General features: G+C 40.2%; 1 protein-coding gene across 4 annotated transcripts in view; it reads right to left on the reverse strand.

Annotated features, from left to right (window-relative positions):
* LOC123370704 (broad substrate specificity ATP-binding cassette transporter ABCG2-like) overlaps positions 1–21,738 on the reverse strand; it is a 36,727-nt gene extending 14,989 nt beyond the window's left edge. The window contains exons 1-10 of one of the 4 annotated variants that reach the window (XM_045017422.1): positions 21,671–21,738; positions 21,305–21,458; positions 19,413–19,490; positions 11,374–11,591; positions 7,605–7,664; positions 6,939–7,053; positions 2,972–3,124; positions 2,310–2,467; positions 1,890–2,041; positions 1,068–1,169 (exon numbers count right to left, since the gene is read on the reverse strand). In XM_045017422.1, the coding sequence (XP_044873357.1) occupies positions 1,068–1,169; positions 1,890–2,041; positions 2,310–2,467; positions 2,972–3,124; positions 6,939–7,053; positions 7,605–7,664; positions 11,374–11,573 (940 nt within the window). In that variant the 5' untranslated portion in view covers positions 11,574–11,591; positions 19,413–19,490; positions 21,305–21,458; positions 21,671–21,738. Of the gene's footprint in view, positions 1–1,067; positions 1,170–1,889; positions 2,042–2,309; positions 2,468–2,971; positions 3,125–3,805; positions 3,836–4,812; positions 4,977–6,938; positions 7,054–7,604; positions 7,665–11,373; positions 11,592–19,412; positions 19,491–21,304; positions 21,459–21,670 lie in introns of those variants that run through there. The other 3 variants (XM_045017423.1, XM_045017424.1, XM_045017425.1) reach the window with 3 other exon arrangements.
* Positions 21,739–23,411: the final 1,673 nt, after the last annotated feature.

Consider the following 23,411-nt stretch of genomic DNA (forward strand, 5'->3'; position numbering starts at 1 on the left):
AGCAAAGGAGAGTCCCTGAGGAACTCTTCCAATACTGTGCAGGGATCATTCTGCAACCTTGATTGAGTCTCTTCATTCTTAAGGGATATGTTTTCCTCCTACAGCATGTGTGCATATAGGGCCTGATCCAAAATCTATTGAACTCCATGGGAGTCTTTCCCTTGATGTCACTTTTGGATCAGGCTGTCAAAGGGGAAAATGGACTCCCTGCAAATGAGAAATTTTACTCTCAGTAACAAAGATTTACCACATGGAATGAAGGGTCTCACAGCCAATCATTCCTTAAATAACCTTTTCCTCACAAAAGTTAGGGGTTGTCTGCGCACAAAAGCTGTACTGCTTTAATCACAGTGGCATAGTTAAGTGGTACAGTGCCCTGGAGCGTGGATGCAGTTATATCGGTATAGAAGTACTTATACCCATATATAGTTTGTTCATCTTTACATACGGGAATAAACTATGCTAATGTAAGTAATCTTTATACTAGAGTAACTGCATCCACACTAAGAGTTGTACCAATATAGTTATTTCATTTTTTAAAATCACATCCCTAACTAAAATAGTTATAGCTGTACAGAGTCTGTGTGTAGAGCGGGCCTCGCACTGTATAATTTTGTTGAGATTAAAAAGAATCAATCCCTACATGGGGTTGTAGTAGAACAATTTATAGCAGTGTTAATGTGATTACAATAACCACCTATGGTCCAGTCCCGGAAGAAAGTGATACTAATGATTGATTATCTCAGCTGAATTTATGAGCAACAAACTACCACTGCAGAAATGGAAAAACAAAATCAGTCCAATAACGTGACAAATATTGTATGCATTAAGTACACATGCAAAGCATATAGTTACAAAGAGTTATCGAATTTTGGTTTTTGGTACTACTGTATCACAACAGGGCGCTGGATCTGGTTTTCATGAAAGACAATGGGAGTTTTGCTATTGAAGTCATTGGCAGAGCAGTCCTTACTGTTTGAGGAAAGAGTCAGAGTGGTTAAATCCAAAACACATTTTGTCACCCTGCAAATCAGCTTCTTACTGTATGAAGAACTTCAGTTTTATACCTAGATCAACATCAGCCTTGCTTGATACCACAGCAGTTGAGTCTCCATTAATGACATCCAGAAAAAAATCAGCAGGATTGTTGTATGGCTCACATTCATAACCTACAGGGAAACAGTGTTAGTTCTCTAAAGCAAGTCATTCTACAGATGGTAACATGTATGGAAAAGCATTTGAGGTAATATACCATAGGCCAGACTATGATACCCTTACTTATGTTGAGTACTAACTTACACCACAATGGAAAGCTGTAAGAATTCAAAATATCCAAAGGTGACAACTAACAAATAAGCCCTTCCAAATTCTAACTGCATGTCTGTTGTTGCTAATTCTATTTTGACCTATCAGCTGGTACTAATAGACTTAATGATAAGTAATTTTTCTGCTTCTCCTTATGGCAGGTTTAATCATTTGGATTTACTGAACCCACATGTCTATGGGTAAAGTGCTTAAGTGTTTTACTGAATTGGAGCCTTAGTGTACAATTCATATAACAAAACTAAATACTATGATATAACATGCATTACTTTTTACTTTTAAAGGAATTACTAATAAGCACAGAAGGTAACAGTTAAGGTTTAGCCTTCATCCTCAACTCTGCATTTCTCGATTTCTGAGTGCTTGGTTTTTCAACTTTGCATTAATGTTACTGTTATATTAAAAAAAAATTCATGTTTTGGTATAGGAAACAATGAGGCACATTAACCATTGAATCCCATGATTCAAGAGTCATTTTTACTGAGTCATTTTTCAAAACAACTGCATTTTAAGCAAGTTCCTTTCAGTGTCCACTGTTGTGACTGAAGCTCCAGAAGAAAGCTCACCAATAGATTTGAAGTATTCAATGGCATTCTGAGCAGGGCCATGGTACAGCATTCTTCCTGCAGCCAATAATGTCAGGTTGTCAAACAATCTGAATATGGAGTACCGGGGCTGATGAATGGAAAATATTATTGTTTTCCCCTGCTTCGACATCCTGAATGTAAAGTGGAAAATAATAGAGGTATCAAATATCTGTGCTCTGTGTGGAGTTTTCTTCTTTCAAATTCCTTCCAATACAAATCAGTAAATAAACACAGTTCAACCTGTTGTTCAAGAATCCAGTGCAAGGTACAAAAAGGAATAAAACAAGCCCAACAATATAGTAACTACACGTTAACTATTCTAACTACATTTTAACAGCAGATCTATGGAGTGCATTTCTGTCAAAGCTGGTTCTTTCCCAGTGATTCCATTGCAGTCACCTTTTCAGGAGCAGCAAGACAGCATTGGCAGTGCTGGCATCTAATCCAGTAGTTGGTTCATCTAAGAACAAGACTGCAGGGTCAGTAATGAGTTCCATTCCAATATTGGTCCGTTTTCTCTCTCCCCCAGAAACCCCACGAATGAACTGGGTGCCAACCTAGTGCAAAACAAGCAGCTTGTGTCATTTTGTCTGACTTCAAAGTATTCAAGAAAGAACATCCAATGCCTTTAACAGCACATTAACTTCTGGGAGAGTTCTGGGTGATTATATTATGACTATGGATTCAAATATGGATTCAATGATTGACATTGTGTAAGGCAATAGAGCAACTCTGAAAGTTGCAGAAAGAAGCCCCTCCCCACCTCCCTTTAAAAGTTTTCACCCTGAAATCTAAGTTTCTTCATGACACTCGGGTCACCTGCTTTCCTCCTTCTGGTAACCACTGTCCTGTGTCTGATAGTTTAAGGATAGGCACAGAAGTAACAAGCCTTTATCTTCATTGATACTATGGGAACAGGCAGCTGTGCTGGAGTTTATCAGTTCTTCTGCTATTAGAATAAGCCACTAAATCAAAAACACCCCTGCTAAAGTGGAGCTATTTTATCGTCTAAAATTATTTAATATTTGCCATTAATTGGGCACCATAATATGACAGTTTACCTTGGAATCTGCCACTTTGGTCAAACCCAGTTCCTTGATGATCTGGTCAATTCGTTCCTTCTTTTCCCGTTCCTTCACAGATGTGGGTAGCCGGAGTGCTGCTGAAAACTGCAAATTTTCTCTTACTGTCAGGGTTCCCATCACCACATCATCCTAAGTAAACAAAATTACATATTTAATGTTCATTCTTCATGTTTCCTTTTCTGGGACTTGCACATGCATCTTACGTGCATACTTTACATGCAGAGTGCATTTGTATGGCAGTGACAGCTGCTAGAATCAAATAGGCTGGATCTTCAAAACCTGAACATCCCATCAGATATTTGCTTTCAATACTAGTCTCTGCATGTTTGTGCAATTTATGGCAACATGGGACTATCCTACATGTTCAAATAGAAGAAATATCAATAAATCAACACATGTATATACACTGTCCAAATGTCTCCCTGCCCAGAGGGTTTTGCAGAGCAGTTAAACAATGGCAACACAGCGAAAAATTCAAACATAGATTTTTCCTTAATACAGTTGAAAATTGTCAACAAAATGATTCTGGATTTGGTCCTGCCCAGGTGCTGAGCATCACCTCTGGGAAATAGTGCCCTCAACTCCTATTGTCTTTAATGGAGGTTGAGAGCACTCAGCACCCTGCAGAATCAGTATCTGGAAAGAGTTCTTTCTACAGATGTGAATAAAATCTTTCTTCAAATATCTGAGGATATGGTAACTGCAGATCACAGCTAAGCAAAAACTAACAAGTGCAGAAAGGTTGTGAGAACAGTTCCATGGAGTGCTGTGAAACTGCTGATTTTAAACTGAATCCTCTCTTGAGGTTACCAGAGCAGAGGGTAGGCAGCATGGCCAGGAGGAATGAGCCTAGTGTAGAGAGTGAGGAAGCACTGAGTTTGAATGCACCAGGGCTAGATTATGCCCCATACTGAGCACTGTGGCCCCAATGCAATTATTCCATGTTTACTTTAAGTACAGGAGTAGTTTCATGAGAATGAACACACACTTCATTTTTTAAGCATGTGAATGTTTAAGTGTTTTTTGCTGGATCAGGGTCACGGTATTCAGCACTTTGTGGGATTTAGCAACTCCTGTTGACTAGATGGTCTCAGGCAAGTTCCTTGACCTTCCTGTCTTAGTTTACCTCTCTGTGAAATGGGTATAATAATACTTATTTATTAGGTATTGTATGGGCAGCATTTTGAACATGTAGGGGCTAAGGGTTATTGACAAAGCAAATGCAAACTGGAGCTCTGTGTGGATACATTCAGTCCTACTACCTCCTTTGGATCAGTACTTGTTTAACTAAATACATGCATTGTAGGAGCCCATTACATGATGCATCATTGTTCCTTGATACTCTGTGGCTTCAGGTGGCCCTGACAACTGATGCAACTCCCATCTGCAGTCTCTCTCTTGGATCTGAATCAGCAGCTTAAGGGAAAACACCATGCAGGCAGCCAGGAACCAAGAAAGTGCCAAATCACTACTGATGGAGTAGGGAAACCTGGTGCCAAATACATTTTGAATTTGAAAGAGAAAAGGAGATGGTGGGAAGGAAGAAATATATTACATGTGAAGGGAACACGTGTGTGTGTGTGTGTGTGTGTGTGTGTGTGTGTGTGTGTGTGTGTGAGAGAGAGAGACACACACGGTGGATAGAGAAAGCAAAAGACAGAATTTAGAGCTTCTCACTTTATAAGATCAGAACAACTTAAAACTGATAGTTCAAGTGAAGAATCATGTCAGTCAATTATGTGACATCTATGAAAACCAGAATGTCACCCTTAGGACAGGATACAGAAAATTAAAAAGGATAAAAGGGACTGATTTACTGTGATCCACAATCAAGCATTCAGTTCCTTCAGCTGTACACCTGTCAAGAGACCACTGCTATTTAGGAAGCATTATCTGCTGTGATGAGGTACATTGTCTAGCAAGGTCGCTAGACATATGAGCTGCTGTTGCCCAGGTACAGCAAAGACCAAGCCACTGTTTTCTCTGTCAGAGCTGCGGAGATTTGGAATAAGACTGTGAAGGGGTAAAGGGAGCTGAGGAGCAGATGCAGCTGAGTTCGTTAGTCTAGCAGCCTCAGCTGCTGTGTATAAAAGGAGGACGAAGAGGGTGGTATGGGGAATTAGATTATGGGGAGTGGGGAAGAGGGTTTTCTTGATTTGTTCTGAGAAAAGTAAGGGAGGAAATTTATCTGGGCTTTGTTTATTGCTTATAAAGGGAATGACTTTTTATCTGATGTTTAATCATACAAAAGTTTAGACAGCTCTCTACTAACTTTGTTTTGAGAGAGTATGGGTCAGTGATGGACTGACCATATTTTAACAGGGGTCTCCCTCAAAATTTCTCTCCCTTAGCCTCTAATTAACCATAAGTATTGCACTGAAGATAGGCAAGAGATAGGGGGGAATCCATTCATTTGTTTTCCCACTGAAGCAAAAACACTTTCTCATACCTAAGGAAGGAGGTGTCATCTCTGGCCAAACAAGCTTATGAGCTGTACATTTGTGGAAAACTTTAACTTTGAAAAATGTATTGACCATAGTGGTAGTGGAGAGCTGTGTCCAACTTTTTGAGCATGAAGTGGAGGTATGGAGTGATGACCTTGCAGAGGAGGCTGAGGGAACAATTTTTGAAAATCCCAATCCACCTAGAGAAATCTGGTCTGTTGTAAAAGTGTGGGGGGGATGCCCTGGTGACATTTTTATGAACCCGACTGGTAAAATCAACTCTGGTTAGGATCCAGAAAGGATGGGGAAATAATCCCAAACTTCCTTTTCATTTGGTGGTAGAATTTTAATATAAGGCTCGCAGGAGTGGCCCCAAAGAATCTCTCCAGCACATTGGTGGGCTGTCATGCCCTCCCTATTGTGGAAAAGCAGCCAGATAGCAGAGTGATAACAATTGTAAAATTGAATATTCCTTTACCAGGCTTAAACATTTCCTGTAGCATTTCTCAAGACTCACCCCCACCCAATTGATAGGGAAGGGAAATGCCTGTAATTTGAGATGTGTTTTTCTGATACCTTCTTGTAGGCTCAGGTCTCTGCATGAGTTAGAATTCTGACCTGTTTCAGAGAACAGTGTTAAAGAAAGATCAACTCAGAATATAGACACACTTGTCAAACCTTCAAAATGTGAGATGTAGCTGCATGCTATGATAGAAAATAAATTATAATATAGGGCCAGATAACCCACTCTCAGAGTTATACCCACAGGACAAGATGTGGGGAGGGAGGGAGAAAACTCAGTGAGGTTCACATTGCAGAGTTTTTCTGGAGACAGTCCCCTATAGTAGTAGGGGGTTAAGAAGGGCTGTGGATTTGAGAGGCTGTGCCTCCTTCCACCTCTGTAGATCCAAAGGTTCCATAGGGAATGGAGCCTCTTTCCATATGGAAACAGATGATGTCCTACAGGGATGATTGCTGTTCCAATGGCCTTGTTTCCCCTTGCAAACTGTACACCAATAGAAACTGTGCTGTTATTGGCTGGGTCTCCTTGCAGATGCCCAGTAGCAGTCAGACATAGTACAGTTCCAAGCTGTTTAAACTTCTCCCTGGGTTTCCAGGTACTCTGCAGTGAAAGGTGCTGTGGAGGGGTCAGCTCCATGAGCCTCCACTGCTCCAGCCCCTCTTGACCTCTAAACTCAGTGGAGCTCTATGGGCAGAGCAATGGTGCTGTGGAAGCAACATTCTGTATGGGCAGGGGAAGAGCCACATGTGGAAGGTCCCTACTGCCTGCGGAAGCTCAGGGAATAATCCTGGAAATGGAAATCAGCTTATCCCATTGACATTTTCAACTATAATGGGTGATGTTTCTAAATTATATCCTGGGTTAGTTTTGACAAGTCAGCTGCTGCAGTTACCTCATATTGGACAATTCTGGTGCATTTTGGCCCAGAGGATGTTAAAACGACAAAGGCGGATGCAGTCACTGCAGACTGACTTACCTGTACCACATATCCAGAGATACATTTAAAGTTGGCAGGCTGAGGAGCTCCGTTTATCAAAACATCTCCAGACAGCCCATGAGGATCTTTCCTTGCAGCTAAGATATCCAATAGCCTAGAAGAAGAAAAGTCCATCACCTTAAAGAGCTCTGAAGTGTACATTTTCACCAAGCTGTAGGAGTTGGGGGAAGTGAAAGGCAAATCTGGCAGACAAATACAGTTAACAGTATATAGTCGGCTGTGCACAAGCTTTCCCATATTGAAAATTTGCAACTTACTATAGTTCATATTTTTTTAAAAGCGCCTCAGAGAACAGAATTATCTTTTTTTCAGTAAAATAAGCCTCCTGCTGTACTGTAGATTGATGTATAAGGGGAGCATATTTACTAAAAAAAATTAATATTAATAAATTAGTAAAATTGGCTCTTTTTTTTTTTCTTTTTTGTTACTTTTAAATAAAATTTCCACTTGGGGTCAAATTCTGCTCTGAAATCCATAGATTTATTTTAGATTTACTCTGGTGGAATTAAGATTGAAATCTTGCCCTGGGAGTGTTGTTCATAAATATTGAATATATATATAGGTGCATTTTCTTGTTGGTATGATTCCTCTTGGTGAGGCACATGGATAAAGTAAAACAGGTCCTTTCACTGCTTCAACACTTACGAAGATTTGCCACTTCCAGTGGGTCCCAGAATTGCATTCAGTCCTGGTCTCATAACCCCACTGTAAGACAAAACCAAGAGGTTTCTCATTCATTGTTTCATTTACAGGTTAGTTCTATTAATTTTCAGAAATGTATTTTGCATCAAATCCTTTTGAGGTTTATGAAGCTAGTTGGTTACATAAAATAATGACTTGACTCCTGTTTAGTTTACATTGCTAACTTAAAATAAAAAGAAATATCCAATATTGTTAACTAAAAAGTACAACACAGGAACTATACTTATCAAACAATAGCAAGACATATGTTGATGTATAGCCATACTAAGCACAAACATACTCTAGAATACATGCAATCATAGCAAGCATGGATCTCTGGCCATCCCTCGGTAAGAGAGGCATCTGTCATGTAGGAAAGGCATCTATATTTAAAGAAATACTTGGAAACCTGACTTAATGACTCTACATCAGATGGAAAGAACTATCTCAGGCTCAGCAGCCAGCAGGAAATGGTATTGAGTACCGGTATGTATTTGGGTTACCAGTCATTTTGTTTGGAGGCAACTCTTTCAATAAAACACAGTAGGGAGCTATTTACACTGTGTAGTTTCCTAGATTATGATCAACACTTCCCTTCTTTTGGTCATTGTTACAGATGAAAAATTTAGTGGTAAGGGCCAAAGTCTCACAGCTGGCCCCCATATTGCACATGCAGACAAGCATTATGCACTTAAGTACAGTTTGCATGTGCAAATGCATATCTGTGTGTGTAAATGCAGGCTTTGTTCACTGAAGTGGGAGTTTGACTGTGGAACTGGAAAATGAGCTGCACAAACAACCATTTATATATACAGTATAGGTAGCTACTTTTGAAAGGCAGCACTGAACTCACAGATACAAGTACAAAGAAAGCAAAACTAGCTGATTGAGTGGTAAGTAATGGAAACTTGGTAACTCACTCGTAGTCCAAGAAGTAGCACAAATCTGCATCAGATCAGAGGCCTGGCAGAGAGGATCTAAAAGTATCTATCTGATCTGAGATTTGGAATGGGCAAAAAATATCCTTGTAATTAAGAAGTCATGTCTGAACCACTACTACTCAGTAACTTTAACTATACTGTAGTCCACTCCTTTCCCACGCTCTTTCATCTGTGTTTTGTCTAATGTAGTTTGTCAGATCTTCAGACAGAGAACTGGTTTTTTTCCAGGTCTGCAAAGTGCCTACCACATGGAGATTGCTACAATAACAAATAAAAGTTAACAATAAACAATTTATCAGAGGTTTAGTTTCAAATCAGAGGGTACTGGAAGCTTATGAGCTCTTCACATAAAATTTTGGGTGCATAGAAACTGGAGAGAGAAAATAGGCCCCTTCCAGTTTTGGATATGACCTGAAAGCAGAACTGCAGGGATGGCTTTGGATAAAGGAAATTTGAGAAGATTTAGCCTCTCAGTCTCAGCACAAGGATTTAAAAATTAATTAATTAATTAACCAGAATGTAGGAGTAGAGTATTTTCACTGGTGAGGGGCGAATCTTTTGATGTCTGCAAGTCACCTGGAATAAACCTTCCTTTGGGTAGGCTTCTCATATATAACTAAATAGATTTTTGACCAGGCAAGAAACTCCACTCTGGGATGTATACGACTGACGTATATGAACATTATTAGTTAATAATGTCTGAAGTAGCACCAGGCAGGTAGAGGGCTCCCTCACAATCAGTATTTCCCTTTGCAATTATTAATTAATGGTGAGTCAACACTTTCCACACATGGCAATGCCCGATTGCTATTTCTTGCCTCGTGTCATTGGATTCTGGTTACTTCCCTCTGTCTGCGATCCATTATAATTATTATTTTTCATAAGGCACCGCTTTCCCCCTTCCCCTATAAAAAATGTCCGGGTGTTCTGCTTAAACAGTTAAAGTACAGTAATTAGATAATGAAGTTACATTATAACAGTCATCAAAAATAGTTAAAGACCAAGTAAAGGGCAGCAGGGAGTTGTACACAGGGACCAACAGGAATTAAAATAGAAAACAACTCTGAAATGTTTTCAGTCATGCTTATAATTGGGCAGAGATGGGCTAAGGGGATTGTCCAAAGGAAGCAGGTTCCACACTTTAAAAGCCACCCAGGAAACAGATCATGTCCAATCAAATTTCTTCTGTAACAACAGAGAACTTAAATGGAAAAAGCCATCACCTTCAGCCCAGGAACAGTAAAAGCTGTTAATAATTAATAAAGATTTCTAAATACTTTTTATCTGTGCTTCATTCACTTATCACTAGCAATTTTATGATTCAATTTTATTATTCAAAAAACCTGCAAACTTCCAAACACAACACGCAACCTCACAATGTAAGAAATCATCATCACCTGATTCCTCTTAAATACCCATGTTTGGCAAACCTTCCAAGGTCTTTAGAATGCACCATGGGAATCACATTAAAGTAATTGTGGTCTAACTGTGAATAATTAATACAAAGACCCACCAATCATGTGAGGAAATCTGTGTGAGCTGACTCTATCTGCCCTGGGAAATGTCAAAGATATTTAATATTGTCTTTCCAGCTAACTGTTGGATAAAACGTTAATTCCAAGAACCACAGAGCAACGTCAGGTTAAAATTAAAATGGGTATAAAGTTAAAAGACTAGAGAATTTTTGAGTCATTACTAAAGATGTCCATTATAAATAAGATCCGGCTGACTGTTGCTACTGAACATGAGAAGGATCTTGTGGTCTTTATTCAGGCAAGTCTGTCGTTGATGTCAATAGGAGCTTTGACTGAGAAAGGAAATACAAGGGCTGGACTAATTGTATTAAGTATAAGGGTCCCTGCACCTACTAAATTTATCATTAGTAGGAATGGTATTAAAATTGATATTTTTGAGAAACTGACACACATGAGGGTGTGTACCCTTTCAGCAATCTGGTTATAAACTGTGACCATCTAAGTCTTTAGCATTGCACTCTGTTTAAATCAAATGAGTTACACTGGAGTAGGACTCTTGTAAGAGAATAAGGATTTAAAATTTCTCATTTGGTGGATATATTCACTTTATGCAGCATGGAAAGCTTGGTGTATTAAGAAATGCTGTATGGGCAAAGAGCGGTACAGATAAAGGTCCAACCTTTCATGCATTCTGGGAGCTGAAATTAGAGAACTGACTACAATTACATCATGGAATGGCAGGTTATACAACTAACTTTCATGACACGCAGTTCAGACTTATCTAACTGGAAACTGGCGAACACTGTACAAGGGATCCTTGACAACAAGAGCGGTATCATGCAGTTACTAAGCAATAACTGTAATAGAAAACAGTGCAATAAAATTGTGGGCACCCAAACTCTCACACACATTGTTCTAGTTACAGAATAATACTCTTTGCTACTTTTAAAGTCTTGAGTTTTTACTCAAAGCTAGAGACAGGGTTTTTAAAAATACCTTAAGTTATGCTCATACATTCACATCTAGGCAGCTGAGAAAATGGCCTGATTTTCAAGAGAGCTGAACATGCTGCAGCTTCTATTGACATCAATGGGAATTCAAAGATGCAAGCACTTTTGGAAATCAGGTTACCTTTTTATGTGCCTAAATATGGACTTGGGAGCCTACTTTGAGCCCCCATTTTTTTGAAATCTTGACCAATTTCTGTACATTATTATTACACAGGTATTCATGGCTCAGTGACTTATCTGAACCTAGCAGTCAAGAAAGGAAATCAAATGAACATGTACTCTATGACAGAGAAGTTTAAATACGTACTTGATATCTTTCAAAATTTCTTTATCGGTCGTTTTTCGGCAACATATGAAGCCACTCTTCACCTCCACTCTGTAGCAGATGTTGTGAAAGGTCACAGTGGTTCCTCTGCTGACTGATGGGTCTTGAGAGGACTCTTTTCTGCTGGGGAGGCCATTTGTACTTGACATTTGAATACTGATGTCTGACTGGTTGTCTGTCATTTTGGTAGGATTCCACTTCTGTAAATGTAAACATTAACAAAGGTATCATAGATAGAGGAGAGACGAAAGACCACCCTAGATGTAATGCAGCCAACTTAGTTTATACTGTATGTACCCTCCAATAAACGTGGGCATTATACTCAGAGTGAACCCCACTCAACACTTTTCCTTCCTCAGTAATCCTTCCTAACTTTTCTTCCGTGTGCTGGATTATAAAATGACATCTCAAACACTACATTAAAAGAACATTAGCACTGCCAAGCCACACACTCAGCAGTAAGGAAATGTAAGGATTACGGTTGCTGTGTAATTTTAATTCTGTCCCTTTTAATGACATGATTGCATACTATTCTTTCCCACTAAACCCCTGCCTTATTCCGTGCACATGATGAATGAGGCTCACTGAATGAGTAGCTATTTTCTATTTCTTTTTATACTCATTGTTAAAGGCATGACTTTCAAACCCTCCATTGAATATAAAACTATTAATTAGAATTTCCTCATGAGCTGTTCTATGGTACTCTCATCATAGTATATTAGTGCTCAAGAGTCATCAATTATTTTTTCTTCACCACACCCTTGTGAGAAGAGGTGGTATTAGCTCCCTTTTATACATGGGGAACTAAGGCACAGAGATTAAAGGCAAAATTGTCAAAAGTTTTAACTAAGTTTGGGTGCCCACGCTGAGAAGCCTAGGACCTGAGTTTTCAGCGTAGTGAACATTTTACAGCACTTTATATGTTCAGAGCACAGCTCCCATTGACTTCAGTTCTAGCTGTGAGTACCCAGCACTTCTGCAAATCAGACCCCAAGAACTTCAGATCAGGTATGCAGAAAATGAGGGACACACAGCGGCCTCCTGTGAAAAATCCGGTTTATAAGACTTGTCCAGCTTTACATAAGGAACTGTGGCAGAGGCAGGGATAAAATCCAGTTCTCCAGGCCAGGGTGCTGGAACAATTTTTATAGTGGGGGGTGCTGATCATGGAAACAATGGATATCATGTATTTGGTGTTTGTTATGACTACTTCAAGCCAGAGGGTGAGGTAACACCCCTAGTTCCTGCAGCACTGTCTCCACGGCCACACTCAGTTGCCTTAAGCATGAGACCACCCTTTTTCTTCCTGAAATCCCTTGCATCGTTTACCACGCACCTTCCAGCTTCTGCAACAAGAGACAGGGGTCCTGCAGAGAGCAGTCTCCTTCACTACACAACCCTGATTCATTATTTTTATTACTTGCTAACCATTCAAACATGTTGACTGGCAACTAAATATAGCCTAGACATTAAAATTTGATGTTTCTTTTTTGCTAACCAGGAGGATACACTGTATCTTTACACATTTCTTTATTCAGTTATATAGCTTAATTTACATTTATTCATATTCTTAATTTTTACATTTTTTATTTTGTTAGAAAATGGTGAATGATGCATTTCCCATTTATTAGATAACGATAAATATTTTTCTTGTGATTTGTGTCAAGGATGGATGGAAATTCTAATTAAATTAAAAATGCGCACAACCAGCAGTTAGATTTATTTAATAAAAACAATTTATCTTAAGAGTCAATGTTACATAAGAAAAAAAAGTTTACCAAAAGTTTACAAAAGCATGTTTTGCATTTCAAACTAACCAATTTATATAGCAAAGGAAGCATTATATAATGTGTAGTTAATGAACTGAACCAATTGTTCCCCGTTATCATGTCCTTCAAGATTTTAGAAATAGTAGAACTCACCCTCTCACATCTAGTTTTTAGTCATAGATTGGAAGAAGAAAAGAAGCTTTCCTGCTTTTTCAGGTCCCAGTCAGTCTCTTAACTTTGAATGAACTAGTCATTGTACTGAAATTGAATAAACAGAACTAAAGAAAATATTTTCTCTGCACCTGCAGAAGAGGTCACTGCTATCAAAAGATGGTTTAGTACTTCAACAAACTCTGGCTCCCGGTGCTTTGTCAGTGACTTCCACCAATTCAGTGGTTTGACTTCCTTTAAAACTTGGCAGCAAACATGTACTGCTTAATATTATTTTTGTATTTAATTTAAATGATTTTAATAGATTGTAATAAGTTCAGGCCTTAACATCCAATTTCAAATTTAATTTTAAATAGTTTTTTTAAATAAACCCGTATTTAATTGCCATTCAAAATCCAATTTAAATTAAAATAATCAGATTTTAAATTTAAAAATGCAATTCTTTATTTTAAAAAATCATCTATTTTCATCAGCCCTCCAATCTATTTTATTTGCAAGGAGTAGGTCGGTGATCCAGACTTCGGCACTGAGAAATAGGGCACCTGGAATGGAATGATCATCCCCATCAGGCACCAGATTCTCCATTCCTCTCCAGCTGTACTCGTAGCAGGAATTGGGGTAAGGAGAAGGTACAAAGTGCTCAGCCTGGCAAGCTGGAGCTACTACAGCCCCCAGGAGACCATTCCACAACCATGACTAGCTGGAGTGCAGCATACTCCAGCTATGCCTCCTTCCTCCTCTGACATGTCCTGACATGCTCCAGTGCTTCCCCACACCAAGGGTGGCAAAGGGGTAGCACAGAGTCTTTCTGACATCTCTCTGTCTTTTTTATCTTATCTTATTTTTTATCACTGGGCAGGGTCTGTTCTGCCCAGTGTCTAGCTGCTTTATGCCACCAAAACTGCATAAAGAGGCCACAGTGCAACACAGAAGCTGACCCTAGATTTATTCTATTCTGGTTTTACTATAAACTGATGTAGGATCCTCCAAAATTGAAATTACGTAACCAGGGGCAGCTCCAGGCACCAGCACGACAAGCGTGTGCCTGGGGCGGCAAGCCACGGGGGGCACTCTGCCAGTCGCCGCGAGGCAGGTAGGTTGCCTTCGGCGGCATGCCTGCAGAGGGTCCGCTGGTCCCACGGCCTCGGCGGACCTCCTGCAGGCGTGCCGCCGAATCCGCGGGACCGGGGACCTCCCGCAGGGAAGCCGCCAAAGGCAGCCTGCCTGCCATGCTTGGGGCGGCAAAATACCTAGAGCCGCCCCTGTACATAACACCTGTCTCCTATAATCTTTCCACTATTAAAGGGACATTTTCAAGGCAGTAGACCTAAAATAAGACCCACCATGCTACGTTTTGCTCTCAGGGTTATAGGACTCTTTCTCCACCCTATCATTCAGCTCTTTTCTTGTAAGCAGGTAGGCTGATGCCTTTTGGGATAGGTTAATATGATGCCTGATTAAATTGTTTTCATCTGGAATTCCTCAAAGCAGCTTAATTTTTGGGCCTTAACCAATCCATGTTGGGCACAGATCCTTCCGATATTCTACAAGAAAAGATGGGGAGGGCTCTGAGTTACTAGTGAGAATTCTTTCCCAGGTGTCTGGCTGAGGGTTTTGCCCACATGAGCAGGATCTAACTAATTGCCATATTTGGGGCTGGAAAGGAATTTTCCTCCTGGTCAGATTGGCAGAGACTCTGAGGGTTTTTTGCCTTCCTCAGCAGCATGGGGCACGGGTCTCTTGTGGGTTTAAACGAGTATAATATGGTAGATTCTCTGTAACTTGAAATCTTTAAACCATGATCTGATTCAATAATTCAGTCATAGGTTAGGGGTCTATTACAGGAGTGAGTGGGTGAGGTTCTGTGGCCTGCAATGTGCAGGATGTTAGACTAGATTGTCACGATGGTTATTTCTGACCTTAAAGTCTATGAGTCTAAGAAACTATTTGATATTGTTGCTGTTTGTCAAGAAACCAGTAGAGCCATTAACAGAGGGAGTAGTGGCCACCCTGTCAGTGATAATATACCCAACGGGCTGCTTTTGAGAGATAAGCCACATAGTTGTGTTCCTGAAGCTTTGACAACACATTGGCTGCCTTGTAATCTTTACTGAAACCAGAGATATAAAGTGCAGCTTGTTTGTTAAAGATGCTGCTGCCAGTGGCTGAAACAGATGTCTTTTTGAATGACACCCAAAGAGGCCTGGCTGTACTGAGGTCTAGGGTTCTTCATAGTTGGGAATACATTTATACTCTGTCTCTTGGGTAACCTTTTTTAAAGTGATGTTATGAAGATGAGGACACTCTCCCCATCTCTCCAGTGCACTAGGACAACAAGAAGATCTTAAAAGTATTTTGTGATATGAAAGTTCATGTTGTTACAAAGCAATGGAAATAAAAATACCACAAAAAAATTAGAAAATCGTTTTAGGAGCAGAAGTGCAGTTCACTAAGGAGACTCCTCCCTCCTGGCATCAGCCATGCCAATTGGGAACACCCCTTTCTCCACCAGGTGGCATATAGCAAACTAAACCAACTTCCTGCATATCAGGAATTCCCCCTACATCAAATGAATTCACAGATGCCCTGTTTAGGATAGATCTTGGTCTCCTTAGTGTGGCCAGAATGGCACAAAGTGACTGAAGCACAAGTTAGAATTTGGCCTGCCCTTAAATTTAAATTTGACTTTCCTGAGCTTATATTGCTTTAATTATCATGCAACATTCTCAACACCATTCTCAAAAATATAAGAAAACAAAATGTGAAACATTTGGTGACATGTTGAATAAACCCCCTGTTAACCAGGAACACAACAAATGATCCTCTCCAATAAGGTAAGCAGAGAAAAGCACTGTTCCAGATAACTTTTTTAACAAGAAGTGACTTTGAACAGCTACATTTGTGCATACTTTTATTGCAATTGACACACAATTGTTAAGTCTTAATTCTAAAAAATAATTATTTTGCTCTTCTAGGTGATGTATCAGTCATAAATTAAAATCTGCACTACCCGCCTCTCTTCTCATCTGAGTCTTGACATTACAAATCTTCCATTATAGCAATTCCCTATGGGAGAAACTGGTGTCTCTCTAATCTTGTGCCAAAAGGCAATGAGCCACTAGCAGCAGTAATATAATATCTATGCATGGTGGGCGGACTTTTCATTTGCTTTTGTTTTTTAGTATTTTTTCTATTAATAATGCAAACATTCAGGGAGCGATTATATAGTTAATATTTACTCAGGAATAGGAAGATTTTTATAAATCAGTAAGCCTAACCATGAAAAGATATGGGCATGTTCCTTTTGATGTTTGCTTTGAGAAAAGAGCAAAGGTTGTTAACATGCTTTACTATTACTTGTTTTCTCAGAGTGGAAGGTTTGTGTAATGTTATTTTGCATCTGATTTGATAGTCCTTTTGCGAGTAAAAAGCCAGAGAACAAAGAAATAGCAAAGAAAATATAAATCAAATGAATGTATGTGTAGTGAAATTCCATTTCCAATTCACAAAAAAATCTACAAACATTTGCTCATCTATTCTAGATGTTAATGGACAGATAAATATCCAATAAAATAATGTGCCACATCATCGTGTATAGGCATCAACATATTATAAGTAAATAATCAGAATACATTAGTTTGTGTTCAGAAGTATTTTTCCAGTATGATGAACGAAGGGGACTATATCATCATTATATCAACTTTGGTTAAAGTAAGTTATTTTCTCCGTAACTGAAATGTTGCCCATGTCGGTGAGCTATTCATGAATGGTACATGCTGTACTTGTTCTCTTTCAAAAAATCTTCCTCTAACACTCATCCTTCCTATCAAAAAGTAAGTCATCAACGACATTAATTCTTCTTACCCCAGCACCTAATTTAGAAAAACCCAGTAGGAAACTCTTTGGATCAAGCAGCAGCGTAGTCCCAGCAATATCGTCTATGGATTACTAATATTTCATCCTTGATGGATGATCCCAGAATAAATCTAAAAAATCCTAATTGAACACATTTACAGTAGCAAGCTGATGACTTGTATTCATATGATGTAATGATATAAATGGACTAATATAAGGGCAGCCCTTACAGATGTTTCAATCCCATTACAATCAATTAGGGGTTTGTGTGCAGGGCCGCCCGGGGGGGGGGGCAAGTGGGGCAATTTGCCCCGGGCCACAGAGGGGCCCCCACAAGAATATAGTATTCTATAGTATTGCAACTTTTTTTTTATGGAAGGGGCTCCCGAAATTGCTTTACCTCAGGCCCCCTGATTCCTCTGGGCGGCCCTGTTTGTGTGAGTAATGGCTGACCACACAATAGATAAAATCACCATATTTTCTATCACAACACTGTACTGGACCTTTAGTTCTCCACTTATTTCATTACTCCATTTTTCTGTGTAACCAGGTTGTCCCCATTAAGCCTATCCTCAAGAAAGATTCTTGCTTTCAGACCTTCCACTGCATCCTTTCAAGGCAGAAGTTCAGTATCCATAACCTTTCTCAAACTATTAGTAATATTACCAAGTCAGGAGACAAAATAATTTATCTGGAATACATTTAAAATATTGGATCTTAATATTTAATCTTTCTTCTAACTGAACACTAAAAATGCCCTCTTTAAAGAAATCATATCTTTCTGTCCATAGATGCCATAACTTAAATAACATTTTCAAACCCCAAAGAGGAAAACACCTTAAGTGTGTAAATTGGGGCGCATACAGGCATTTTTCTCGTGCATTGTATGTTGACTTGTATAGTCCAAAGGCCTGATTCCCCTCTCACATACAGCAGGGTAAATCAGGAGTCATTTACCTGAAATCAGTGACATTATATGGCTATCAAACCAACATGAGCCACAGCAGAACCAGGCCTGAGATTTTTAAAGCAACTTTACTAAAAATGTTTGCCAGCCTAAGATATTTTATATTGACAAAGAGATGATGTGAACTCTTGTCTTAGCAATTTCCTACAGTAAGCAACTGGCACTGGACAAGTTTTCTAAATCATAAAGGAAGAGCGCTTGTAACTCAGTAATGCAATTACAAATCACAAAACCCAACAACACATATTTTAACTGGTTTTCGAAAGACCAACCAGTTTATTCTAGGTATTTTACCTCTTCAAACAAACACATCAAGAGCTAAAATTAACTAAGAATATATAGTTTTAGAGACAAAATCAACTCTCGTTGGTGTTCATGCTTTCCATGCTTTGGAAAACTCATTATCAGGCCTTTTAAAAAAATCCTAATTTTCAACATCCTGTAAACCTGCCAGCCATTCATTAGTTAAACTGTTACTTCTCTTATTTATAATGGGTACAAAGGTTTAACTGTCAGGTGAAACCCTCCATAAAAACATATTGTAGCTGTGCATTTTAGTTCTCTATATAAATACAAATACATGAAACATATATATAAATCCTATGCTTTATACAATGCTTTATTACATATGTTCACAGAGCACAGACAGGTATATGTATGTACATACGCATATATTTAAACAGGAAACCGGTATGGTATATATGGATTTATACATGGCACAATCCTCATTTTCATTAATGTTTTGGGGAAATTAAAACCATTTGTGTAAAAGGGGATTCAGAAAATCAGGTATGTTAACAGGTAACTGATATACCTGGGGATGTGTAACCTAGATTCAGAAAAAAGGGTATTATGTACTAAACAGGTTTGGATAAAAGAGCTCTTGTGTATTATATATGGTACATAGACATACATCCAAATTTCTAAGTAATATACTTGTTTCCCTCTCCATATTCTAGTTCCTGAGCTCTTTCACCATTCAGCCATCAGTCTTACATTCTTATTTTGGACATCTAATTTTGCAGGTAAATTAAATGCAGTGGAGAACTCCAGGCAAATCACAAAACATTTTCTCTCTCACTGTCGGCCAAACCAGCTTCAGAATCTAATTCATTAGTTGGTGGCAGAACAGCTCTTCCACTATTGTTTTTCTCATCTCTCCTCTCCCTGGCACAGGGAAGGAAACCAGTCACTAGATTAGACAGTTTAAAAATATATATAACTCCATCAATAAGGTTGAAATGCCCCAGTGGACTTACCCAGTGGATCTTGGTCTGTGCAGAAGGCAGTGGCAGTGAAGAAGTTTACGGGTGATACAGACAGGTACTGAGACACAGCTGGAATCAGGGGAAGAGCGGTGAGTGGCAAGTGCAGCAGTGATCCCAGCCTCTTATGCAGCTCAAAGGAAGGTGAAGTCTCACCAGTGGCTCACTAGGCTTTCTGTAGTATCAAGGGCTAATCTACAGGAAACCCCTCCTTCCCCTCCCCCACAGAGTCTTGCAAAGGACAGTCACCTCCCCTCCTCTTTGCTGCTGAAATGAGAGAGGCTCCCAGTCCAGGGGCAGGGGCAGAGGCACATGCAGCTCAGCTTTTCTAGCTCAGGGTGCCATAAATGAACTAAAGTGCATCGGAGCAGGAGTTCTGCAGCACCTCATCTCCACACATAGTCTTGTGCCCAAGCTCAGTCACTGCCAGTGGCAGTGTGCCTGGGGACACACCACCAAACAAAAGACACTGCCAGTGTTGACTTTCTGACATACTACAGCAGTGCCACCAACTGTGGACTTACAAAGATTCCACCAAACGGGTTAATTATTAGTATTTCTTATGTGCCCACAATGCACATGGTACTGACTGCAACTTCTTGTGGGGTGTTTTCCCTATTCTAAATCTACCAGCCCTTCTTCCCCAGTGCTGAACATATTGTATCTGTAAGTGTAGACAAGGCCAAACTATGTTCAATAGCATTTCAGAAACCAGGGTTAAAATTTGATTGGCACAAACCTGGTTAAACATTTCCAGGACCGGTGCAATAGCACCTGTAAATGACACCTGTTGTCAATTCCTTGATCTGGTGAAATGTGTGGGTCAAATGGTGCAAACTTCTTTCAGAGACTGTATGCGGTCCTCCAGATCCAGGACTGGATCCTCAGGTATACTGAAACTCCATGTTGTTTCATCTCTGCATCCTCAGAACCTTGGGGCTACAGGGCTGCTCTAACCAGGGGCGGCTCCAGGCCCCAGCATGCCAAGTACGTGCTTGGGGCGGCATGCCGTGGGGGGTGCTCTGCCAGTCACCGGGAGGGCGGCAGGTGGCTCCAGTGGCTCCGGTGGACCTCTCGCAGGCGTGCCTGCGGGAGGTCCACCAAAGCCGCGGGACCAGCGGATCCTCTGCAGGCACGCCTGCGGGAGGTCCACCGGAGCTGCCTGCCGCCCTCCCAGCGACTGGCAGAGCGCCCCTCGCGGCATGCCGCCCTGCTTGGGGCAGCGAAATGTCTAGAGCCGTCCCTGGCTCTAACATAAACTGGCAGGAACAGTCCCCTAAGGGCCATTACACTGAAAGGGATAACTGGAGCACAGCATGCTTGGGCCACACCTCCTCAAGCCACCACATCGGTCTCACTCTAGAAGACCCCCTATGTTGGCTTTGCACCACCAGGGATTCTCCTGTGACAGAGGAATACCCAACTGCCCCTTCAGTTGAGTCCCCTTTATGCCACCAAAGCAGTACAGAGAGGACTTAGCTTGTTGGGTATGAAATGTTCTATTGTTCATGGTTTATTAAGTTACATGTGTGTATTAGACCCAATAATCAGTTTCTAATGCTATTGCAGCAAACCAAGATGGAGTCTGAACTGTCATCTTGTGACTCCATTTTGTGACCCCTCTATGCACTGTCAGCTTGGCCTGGATGTAACTGGATTAAACTGGTTTTTCCCTCCTGTGGGCAATCTCAAGGCCAAGCCACCTCAGATTGTTTCCCACCTTTCCTAGGATCATACCATGTTTTCCCGCCACAAACTGTATAAAAGTACTGTAATCACAGACTGGTGGTGCAGTCCATCTTGGGTCTTCATGGCACCAGTGCACCATCGAAGAATACCATTTACTCCTAAAGTGAGAAGAAAGAGGATGACACATTCCACCTTACCTGCTCCTGTTCCTGGGAACATCAACAACTAAAGGGTTCTCGGTCCGTTTCTTCTATCCCAACTGTCATCGAGGGACTCTTCAGTGCTCCTCCTGTACGGGTTCTAGTTACCCATGGAGTGGAGGTCCTGGACTTCACTGTCACCACGGAAGTGCTGGAATATAGTGACACATAATTAATTAGGGTTTTCTTAGTTGGGGTTACATTTTCAATTGCCAGGGTGAGTTCTGTATTTTTGGGCCTGAGCTTTATGCTCATAGGAAGAGCTGCTGTGTCACTGGTTTTGTGTTGTTTATATACGGGTAGTTATTGCTTGTTTACATGTATTCCTTCTCTTTTCTGTAATTTATCCCTTAATACACTTACCAATTGTTTAATCCTTATTTCTGGTCAATCTTTGTTATTTGTGCACCACATAGGGAAGAGGGAAGGAGATCTACACCAGTCCACCGGTGACAGATACGGCAGAGGGCGGGTCTGCTCTTCTGAGAAAAAGGGGCTTGGTTATATTCTGTTACCTACACCCATTTACTCAATTAGAGTTATCTTGGCTCCCCTTTGAGATAACAAGTCTGGGCTGAGGAGCAGGCCCCTGGTGATCAGATTTGCCTGATTGATGACTGCAAAACTAAGCTTGAGTTTCCAAAGGTGGCTCTTCAGAATATTAAAACATCATCTCTGTTTTACCTTCATGAGTGTGTCATCCAAGAAATATGGCCATGTCCTTAAAAGTTAGTTCTTCAATATTCTGCTTCAAAGTCGAATCCCTAAGAGAAGGAGTCTCGTAAGTGATTAGGCTGGACCTACAGATACAGGGGGTATCTTTCCATGTTTGAAAGTCACTTGGACGAACTAGCTGGTTTACTTGCCCATATTTTCAAAGCATTCAAGGAGCGCCACTACTCCGAGATTATTCATCTGAATTTTATTATCAAGCTCTTTGACCAGATTAATAGCCCCTTAATTAGTTTATTGATTAAAATCATTTCTGTTGAAGGTATGACACACACAATAAACTAGGGACTTTTTCAGTAAGAATGCTTTTTTGCTTTCTAAAATAGAAACAAAAACAGGGACTTCTGTCAGCCCTTGAGATGTTAGATAAGATTTATAAATTTTCTAAAGAGACATTTTTACTTTTAAGTTAATATAAAGTATTCTACAAGAAGAACAATCCAGTCAAGAAAATGAGGATTTGGTGATATGCCCAGCTTTCTTGGATATATATATACACATCTTGGGCACATGGGTATATCATCATGCATGCAATACCTTTCTCACCTGTTCTACTCTTTAGTTTATATATACATTTTGATGTAAACAGTTCTGTAAAAAGATAGCTAAAGAAGGCTCTAGGCCCTCCAGCACTCAATCAATATTAAGTATGGACCCAGCAGCATTAAACAATCAATCAGCCAGGAACTCAGCCAGCCAGCCACCTATGAAAAAGTTCCTATTCACCTCTTCTTCATTCTGGGAATATATCTGCAGCCCTCTCCAAACCCCAATCAAACTGATGCGTTTTGCAACATGCCAGGAAGGTCACCAAATCTGGGCTTTCTCAGACTAAGAGGGGGAACAGTCTCCAGAGTCCTGCCCCCCGACACCCACCCCCTAGACAGTCCCCACTCTTTAGTATGATTTATGCTGGGGTTGAGGTAAAAGAGAAAAAAATGGAGCTGGCAAACCTCAGTTTCTCTTGGCCCTTCCCAGATGCATGCACTAAAACTGAAGAACAACAGTCCCAAGTAAGACTCTTTTCTTGTTGCTGTTATTATTATTATTTAGTGAAGACTATTCTGGAAAGACATTTGATTATAAGTCATTTAATCATAGACAGCCAGAATAGAGTCTACACATTTTTCAAGATGCTCTGTCAAAAGGCCCCACTGAAATCCATGTCAAAACTCCCATTCACTTGAATATTGCAGGATCAGGCCCATAGTGCTGTTCTGCTCAAAATAGCGACTGCAGAAATGGCATTGTCCAGTTTCATTACTTAGCGTCTCTCTATAATGTCCCTTTATATATGCTCAATTTACAAATGAAAGGATATTTTTTCTGACTGCCAGTCCTGCAAACAGAGCTTGGGCTCATCTTTGAGCAT

The sequence above is a fragment of the Mauremys mutica genome, chromosome 5 (genome assembly GCF_020497125.1).
Source record: "Mauremys mutica isolate MM-2020 ecotype Southern chromosome 5, ASM2049712v1, whole genome shotgun sequence".
Taxonomy (NCBI): domain Eukaryota; kingdom Metazoa; phylum Chordata; order Testudines; family Geoemydidae; genus Mauremys; species Mauremys mutica.